Source organism: Pogoniulus pusillus, chromosome 43, assembly GCF_015220805.1.
Source record: "Pogoniulus pusillus isolate bPogPus1 chromosome 43, bPogPus1.pri, whole genome shotgun sequence".
NCBI lineage: Eukaryota > Metazoa > Chordata > Aves > Piciformes > Lybiidae > Pogoniulus > Pogoniulus pusillus.
The window spans coordinates 2,769,207-2,777,280 of NC_087306.1; the positions used below are offsets into that span (position 1 = coordinate 2,769,207).

The 8,074-nt window shown below is 64.5% G+C and overlaps 1 protein-coding gene across 1 annotated transcript; it reads left to right on the forward strand.

The window, feature by feature from the left end:
* Window positions 1-2,967: 2,967 nt before the first annotated feature.
* MLLT11 (MLLT11 transcription factor 7 cofactor) lies at window positions 2,968-6,010 on the forward strand. Its single transcript, XM_064176019.1, has 2 exons — window positions 2,968-3,190; window positions 5,636-6,010. Exon 2 carries the CDS (start codon window positions 5,643-5,645, stop codon window positions 5,907-5,909), a length of 267 nt encoding a protein of 88 aa, XP_064032089.1. The 5' UTR covers window positions 2,968-3,190; window positions 5,636-5,642; the 3' UTR covers window positions 5,910-6,010.
* Window positions 6,011-8,074: the final 2,064 nt, after the last annotated feature.

Sequence of the window (8,074 nt, forward strand, 5' to 3'; positions counted from 1 at the left end):
GGGGATGAAGATGTGCCGGTAGGGATGGGGATCCCCGGGACCCCGGAAAGGTCTGAGGAGTGCCAAAGCAGGGCTCCGGTAGTGATAGAGTCCCTGAGGTCCCGAAAGGAATGGGGGTCCCGAAAGGACTGGGGGGGTCCCGGTAGGGATGGGGGTCCCGGTAGGGATGAGGGTCCCGAAAGGGATGGGGGTCCCGAAAAGGATGGGGGGGGTGCTGGTAGGGATGGGGGTCCCGAAAGGGACGGGGGGGTACCGGTAGGGATGGGGGTCCCGAAAGGGATGGGGGTCCCGAAAGGGATGGGGGGGTACCGGTAGGGATGGGGGTCCCGAAAGGGATGGGGGGGTCCCGGTAGGGATGGGGGTCCCGAAAGGGATCGGGGGGTCCCGAAAGGGATCGGGGGGTCCCGAAAGGGATGGGGGGGGTCCCGAAAGGGATGGGGGGGGTCCCGGTAGGGATGGGGGGTTCCCGAAAGGGATGGGGGGGGTACCGGTAGGGATGGGGGTCCCGAAAGGGATGAGGGATCCTGATAGGTCTGGGGACCCCCAGGATCCCAGAAGGGATGGGAGTCTCCAGCATCCCAAAAGGGCTGGGAGGTCCCAAAAGAGATGAGGGATCCTGATAAGTCTGGGGGCCCTTAGGATACCAAAAGGCATGGGGGGGGTCTCTGTAGGGCTGGGGGTCCCGGTAGGGTTGGGGGTCTCCAGGACATCAAAAGGGCTGAGGAGTCCTAGCAGGGATGGAGGTCCCAAAAGGGCTGGGGGATCCTGATAGTTCTGTGGACCCCTGGGATCCCAGAAGGGATGGGGGTCCCTGGGGCCCCAAAAGGGATTGGGGGGTCCCCGTAGGGCTGGGGGTCCCAGGAGGGATGGGGGGTCCCCGTAGGGCTGGGGGTCCCAGTAAAGTTAGGGGTCCCCAAAAGGGCCAGGGCGTCCCGGTAGGGCTGGGGGGTCTCTGGGTTCCCAGAAGGTCTGGGGGATGCTGATCGTGCTGGGGACCCCCCCCCAGGCTCACAGAGATTTGGGTCCCTGAGGTGCAGGGGGGAGAACCTCAAAGCTTCTCCCATCGGAGGAGGAGGAGGAGGAGGAGGAGGAGGAGGAGGAGGAGGAGGAGGAGGAGGAGGAGGAGGAGGAGGAGGAGGAGGAGGAGGAGGAGGAGGAGGAGGGGGGAAAGGCAGCACAAAGCAGCCTCAGGCCTCAGAGGGATGCTGAGCCCAGGGCACAGGAGGGCCAAGGCCTCTCAGGTGTCTGTGCCCTGCCTGTGCCCCGCGGCAAAGGGCATCGAGGGCACAGCAGAGGCTGCAGCAGGGAGGTTCGCAGGCTCGGGGCGGAGCTGCGCTGTGGATTTCTTTGCCGTGCCCCCAGCATCACCCTGGTACAAGGGCTGTGGGCACGTCCTGGCACCTATGGGCGCTGTGGTGGGGGGGAGGGGGCAGGCGGGGCTCTGCGAGGTGCCCCCCAGCCCTGGCAGCGATGCCAGCTGTGGCTGTCTCCCTCCTGTTCCTGGCTCCAGACGCCAGCCTGAGGTATTTTTGCCCTGCAGCGTCAGGACCTCAGGCTGCAGGCACAGCAGCACCGCCAGGGGACAGCCCCAACGCCCTTGGGCTGGGCTGGGGGGGGGGGCACCAAAGTGCCCTCCTCGGGCTGGGGGCACCACGGCACCCACAGCTCTGCTCCTGGGGGGCTGGCAGCGATCCTTTAGACCCCCCCTAAAAGGCTTCAGCAGCTCCTGGGGAGCTGCAAATGATCCCTTGGACCCCCCCAAAAGCTTCAGCAGCTCCTGGGGGGCTGTCAATGATCCCTTGGACCCCCCCTAAAAGGCTTCAGCAGCTCCTGGGGGGCTGTCAATGATCCTTTAGACCCCCCCTAAAAGGCTTCAACAGCTCCTGGGGGGCTGTCAATGATCCTTTAGACCCCCCTAAAAGGCTTCAGCAGCTCCTGGGGGGCTGTCAATGATCCTTTAGACCCCCCCTAAAAGGCTTCAGCAGTTCCTGGGGGGCTGTCAATGATCCTTTGGACCCCCCCAAAAGCTTCAACAGCTCCTGGGGGGCTGTCAATGATCCTTTAGACCCCCCTAAAAGGCTTCAGCAGCTCCTGGGGGGCTGTCAATGATCCTTTAGACCCCCCCTAAAAGGCTTCAGCAGCTCCTGGGGAGCTGCAAATGATCCTTTGCCCCCCCCCCAAAAGGCTTCAGCAGCTCCTGGGGGGCTGTCAATGATCCTTTGGGCCCCCCCAAAAGCTTCAACAGCTCCTGGGGGGCTGTCAATGATCCTTTGGACCCCCCCCAAAAAGCTTCAACAGCTCCTGGGGGGCTGTCAATGATCCTTTGGACCCCCCCAAAAAAGCTTCAGCAGCTCCTGGGGGGCTGTCAATGATCCTTTGGACCCCCTCAAAAGCTTCAGCAGCTCCTGGGGGGCTGTCAATGATCCTTTGGACCCCCCCAAAAGCTTCAGCAGCTCCTTGAGGGCTGTCAATGATCCTCTACCCCCCCAGGAAAGCTTCAGCAGCCCCTTGGAGGGGCTGCAAATCTCCTTTTAGCCCCCCCCAAAGCTCCAGCAGGCTGCCAGGGATCCACCTGCTCCCCAGCTGGATGCTTCAGCAGTAAATCAGGAATCGCTGCTGGAGCTCCCCCATCCTGGGCAGCTTTAACATCTCCCCTCTCCGGGGGGGGGGGTGGGGGTGGTCCAGCGGGCAGGCTGCCGTCCCACACACCCACATTGGACACCCTCCCCCTCCCCGGCGCTGGGTGGGAGCCGCTGACTCATCTGCCCATCTTAGCACCCCCCGCTCCGGCAGCAGCAGCATCGACAGCGGCAGCAGCGGCAGCAGCAGCGGCAGCGGCAGCGGCAGCAGCAGCAGCGGTAGCAGCAGCAGCAGCGGCAGCAGCAGCGGCAGCGGCAGCGGCAGCAGCAGCGGCAGCAGCAGCAGCATCGACAGCGGCGACAGCGGCAGCAGCGGCAGCAGCAGCGGCAGCAGCAGCGGCAGCATCGGCAGCAGCAGCAGCGGCAGCAGCAGCAGCAGCGGCAGCATCGGCAGCAGCAGCGGCAGCAGCAGCAGGGCGAAGGGGATCGAGCGAGCGGCTCCCAGGGGCTGCATTGCAGAGCCGACTGCAGCGGCAGACAAAAGGCAGGCGCAGAGCTCCCCCCCCAGCAAGCAGGCAGGCAGCGACCCCCACCCCAGCCCTCCTCGGCAGGTAAGCAGATGGCAGCACAGAGGGTCCCGGGGTGGGGGGAAGGGATGTGGGTACAGGGCAGGCATTGGCACCTCCAGGTGGTTAATTCTTAGGGGGGATACCTGAGCAGCCCCCGGCGGGGATGAAGCAGCTCAAGGTGGCTTTGGCCAGGCTGATCCCAGCGGGGGGGAGGGGGGGGTCTCATCATTGCCCCTCCCTTTTCCCTATCCATTGTCTTGTCTGGATGTTGGAAGTGCTTTTTATTATCCCTAAATCCTCCCTTTTCGCCTCCCTTCGCTTGGGAGCTTCAACTCCCGATCCGCAGCATCCTTCCCCCGCGCCGAGGGTCACCAATTCACCGCTGTGCCCAGGGAGGGTTCCATAGGGAAAGAGGTCGATTCTCAGGGAAGAAAGGGATCTATCCCTGAGGAAGAGGCTGCTTCGGAGGGCAGCAGGGCTGAGTTTTCCCGGGAATGACCCAGGAAGCCTTTCCCAGCCTCTGAGCTTGGCTGGGAAGCTTCAATTCAGCAGCTGCTCAGCAATTCACCGCTGTGCGGTGACGCCCAGGGAGGATTCCACGGGGAAAGGGATCGATCCTCGGGGAAGGAAGGGATCTATCCCTGAGGAAGAGGATGCTTCGGAGGGCAGCAGGGCTGAGTTTTCCCGGGAATGACCCAGGAAGCCTTTCCCAGCCTCTGAGCTCGGCTGGGAGGCTTCAATTCAGCAGCTGCTCACCAATTCACCGCTGTGCGGTGACGCCCAGGGAGGATTCCACGGGGAAAGGGATCGATCCCTGAGGAAGAGGCTGCTTCGGAGGGCAGCAGGGCTCAGTTTTCCCGGGAATGACCCAGGAAGCCTTTCCTAGCCTCTGAGCTCGGCTGGGAGGCTTCAATTCAGCAGCTGATCCCCGCTGGCAGCACGGATCGGGAGGCAGGGAGGATGCCTGGAAGCATCCCTTAGGATCCTGATTCCCGAGGCTTGGAATGGGGGAAGGAGCCAGGGGGAAAGGGAAAGAGGAAGAGAGGAACGTTTGGGCTCTGCCAGCTTGGCTGATTTCGGCTTTCAGTGCCCAACGGGAGGGGGATGGCAGAATCCTGCCAGGGAGAAGCGGTGGCAGTGACTCAGCTCAGGCCGGGGGGGAGGGGGAGAGGCTGAACCAGTCCTCTCCTGCTCCTTCCCAGCTCCCCGGGGATTGGGGTGGGGCTCTGCAGCATGGCATGGCATGGCATGGCATGGCATGGCATGGCATGGCACGGTATGGCGTGGCACAGCAGGCAGGCAGCTGGCACCGGCAGGGTGGGTGCGGTGCGATGGCAGCGCTGAGCCCTGCTTCTTCCAGCCCCTTCCAGAGGGTTCGATGGCAGTGCCCCCCCGAGGGGAGGAGATGCCACACGGAGGGTGGGGACAGTGTGGGGGGTTGGGGGGTAGGGACCCTCCCATCACTGTTCACCCCCCAACAGAGCTTGGCACGGGGAAAGGGAGGGAGCCCTTGGCACGGATCGGTGGGGAGGGGCTGGTCTGCAGCCTGGGAGTTGTGCCCCCTGGCACAGGGAGGGCTGGGGGACAGTTTGCCTCTGTGCCCTGCTGGTGCCACCCCTCTGGCATCCAAGTGCCCAGGGTGGATGTTGGGAGGTGCCCCTGGGTAGCCTCTAGCTCAGCTTTTCTTCCCACACTGCTCTTCATGCAGGGGCAGGGGCAAGCCCCATGGCACCCCCCCGGGGTCACAGCTCAGAGCAGGGCAGTGCCCAGGACCACACCCACGGAGACCCAGCCTGGAACCAACCCTCCATGCCCCCCCCCCCCCCGCCCCCTCCAGGGGGGCATTCGGTCAAGATGGCACCACCCAAAGGCTCCAATCTCTTTGAAAGAGCTTTTTGGGCAGAGCTTCTCTTGTTCTTCTCTCTCTCCCCCTCTCCCTCTCCCTCCCCCTTCCCTTCCTCCCCTCCCCTTCTCCTCCCCCTCTCCCTCTCCCTCCCCCTCCCCTTCCTTCCCCTCTCTCCTTCCCCTCTCCCCCCCTCCTCCCCCTCTCCCTCCACTCCCCTCTCTCCTCCCCCTCTCCTCCCCTCCCTCCCCTTCTCCCCTCCCTCCCCTTCTCCTCCCCCTCTCTCCTCTACTCCTCCTCCTCTCCCCTCCCTCCCCCTCTTTCCTCCCCCACTCCCCCTCTCCTCTTCCTCTCCCCCCTCCTCCTCTCCCATCTCTCCTCCCCCTCTCCTCCCTCTCCTCTTCCTCTCCCCCTCCTCCTCCTCCTCTCCCCTCCCTCCTCCCCCTCTCTCCCTTCTACTTCCTCTCCTCTCCCTCCCCCTCTCCCCTCCTCCTCCTCCCCCTCTCCCCTCTACTCCTCCTCTTCCCTCCCCCTCCTCTCTCCCCTCCTCCCCCCTCCCTCTCCCCTCTACTCCTCCTCTTCCCTCCCTCCCCCTTCCCTCTCCCCCCCTCCCCCTCCCCCTCTCCCTCTCCTCTCCCCCGCAGCCCGAAGATGCTGGACACCCTCAGCAGCCAGTACGACTCCTTCATCTACTGGCGGATGCCGATCCCGCGGCTGGAGCTGGCGGAGCTGGAGGGGCTGGGGCTGGCCGAGGTGGCCCTGCGCAAGCCCCGGGGGGCGCTGGGGCAGCTGCAGACCCCCGGCGAGCAGAGCGGCACCGGCCCGGGCGAGGAGGACAACCTGCGGCCGTTCACCAGCTTCAACTTCTGGCGAGCTCCCATCGCCAGCATCAGCTCCTTCGACTTCGAGCTCCTCTGAGAGCCTCCCCCCGGCCCCGCCTCGCCCTCCTGCCCCTCTCTCCCCTCTGCCTTCGGTTTTGGCTCTGGGCTGGAGGCTGCTCTGGGCTCGTTTTTGGGGGGGGGGGGGGGGAAGTTGTGTTTCCAGGCAGTCGTTGGTTGGTGGCTTTGGGGGGGCACTGCCGATTAGCTCAGCAGCTCGACCCCAGCTCTGCTGGGCTGTGAGCAGCTCCCTGCGACGCTTCAGCCTCTCTCTGCCTCCTCCTCCTCTCTCTCTGCCTTCCCATCCCCTCTCACTCCCTTCCCTTCCTCTCTCTCTGCCTTCCCTTCCTCCCTCTCTGCCTTCCCTTCCTCCCTCTCTGCCTTCCCTTCCTCTCTCTCTGCCTTCCCATCCCCTCTCACTCCCTTCCCTTCCTCCCTCTCTGCCTTCCCTTCCTCCCTCTCTGCCTTCCCTTCCTCCCTCTCTGCCTTCCCTTCCTCTCACTCCCTTCCCTTCCTCTCACTCCCTTCCCTTCCTCTCTCTCTGCCTTCCCTTCCTCTCTCCCTGCCTTCCTCTCCCCTCTCACCACCTTCCCCTCCTCTCTCTCCACCACCTCCTCCTCCTCCTCTCTGCCTTCCCCTCCTCTCTCTCCACCTCCTCCTCCTCCTCCTCCTCCTCCTCCTCCTCCTCCTCCTCCTCCTCCTCCTCCTCCTCCTCCTCCTCCTCCTCCTCCTCCTCCTCCTCCTCCTCCTCCTCCTCCTTCTCCTCCTCCTCCTCCTCCTCCTCCTCCTCCTCCTCCTCCTCCTCCTCCTCCTCCTCCTCCTCCTCCTCCTCCTCCTCCTCCTCCTCTCTCCTCGCAGCAGACTCATGCAATGGGTTGGGTTGGAAGGGAGCTTGGAGCTCATCCAGCTCCATCCCCTCCTTCCCATGATGATGTGAAGTGGAGGGGGGCAAATAGGAGGGGAGGGGGCAGGAAACAGCCACGGCAGTGCCCCGCAGGTGTGTGCAGAAGGTGCCGGGCAGAGGCTCTGCTGGCTGAGCCTGGCTCGATGCTGGCTCTGGGGCAGGAGCCTGAGCTCATTGCTCACCTGCGGAAGCAGAGCTGAAGGGCAGCAGCTCCTCTGGCTCCCCCCAGGGCTTCGCTCTCCTCCTCCGCCCCAGTTTCCCCTCCCCTCGGGGAACGCGAGGAGGCAGCGGCGGGGATGGGCTCAGGACAGCAGCACAAAGCTCTGTCGGGAGGGAAAACCTCACCGGGAGCCTTGGGGCCTGAGCCCGAGCAGGGCAAATAAGGTCCGGGGCGGGGGGGGAAATGTGCTTGGAAATGCTCTGGAAGTGCTTGGGAGGATCCAGGCTGGAGACTGCCTGCCTGAAGGCTGATTGCTCCTAACGCCCTGCTGCTCCTTCTCCCCTCCTGCTGCTCCTTCTCCCCTCCTGCTGCTCCTTCCCTCCTCTGCTGCTCCTTCTCCCCTCCTCCTGCTGCTCCTTCTCCCCTCCTGCTGCTCCTTCCCTCCTCCTCCTGCTGCTCCTTCTCCCCTCCTGCTGCTCCTTCCCTCCTCCTGCTGCTCCTTCCCTCCTCCTGCTGCTCCTTCTCCCCTCCTGCTGCTCCTTCCCTCCTCTGCTGCTCCTTCTCCCCTCCTGCTGCTCCTTCTCCCCTCCTGCTGCTCCTTCCCTCCTCCTGCTGCTCCTTCCCTCCTCCTGCTGCTCCTTCCCTCCTCCTGCTGCTCCTTCCCTCCTCCTGCTGCTCCTTCTCCCCTCCTGCTGCTCCTTCTCCCCTCCTGCTGCTCCTTCCCTCCTCCTGCTGCTCCTTCCCTCCTCTGCTGCTCCTTCTCCCCTCCTGCTGCTCCTTCCCTCCTCCTCTGCTGCTCCTTCTCCCCTCCTCCTGCTGCTCCTTCCCTCCTCTGCTGCTCCTTCTCCCCTCCTGCTGCTCCTTCCCTCCTCCTGCTGCTCCTTCCCTCCTCCTGCTGCTCCTTCCCTCCTCCTGCTGCTCCTTCTCCCCTCCTGCTGCTCCTTCCCTCCTCCTCTGCTGCTCCTTCTCCCCTCCTGCTGCTCCTTCCCTCCTCCTCTGCTGCTCCTTCCCTCCTCCTCTGCTGCTCCTTCTCCCCTCCTGCTGCTCCTTCTCCCCTCCTGCTGCTCCTTCTCCCCTCCTGCTGCTCCTTCTCCTTCCCCCCTCCACTGCTGCTCCTTTTTCTTCTCCCGTCCTCTGCTGC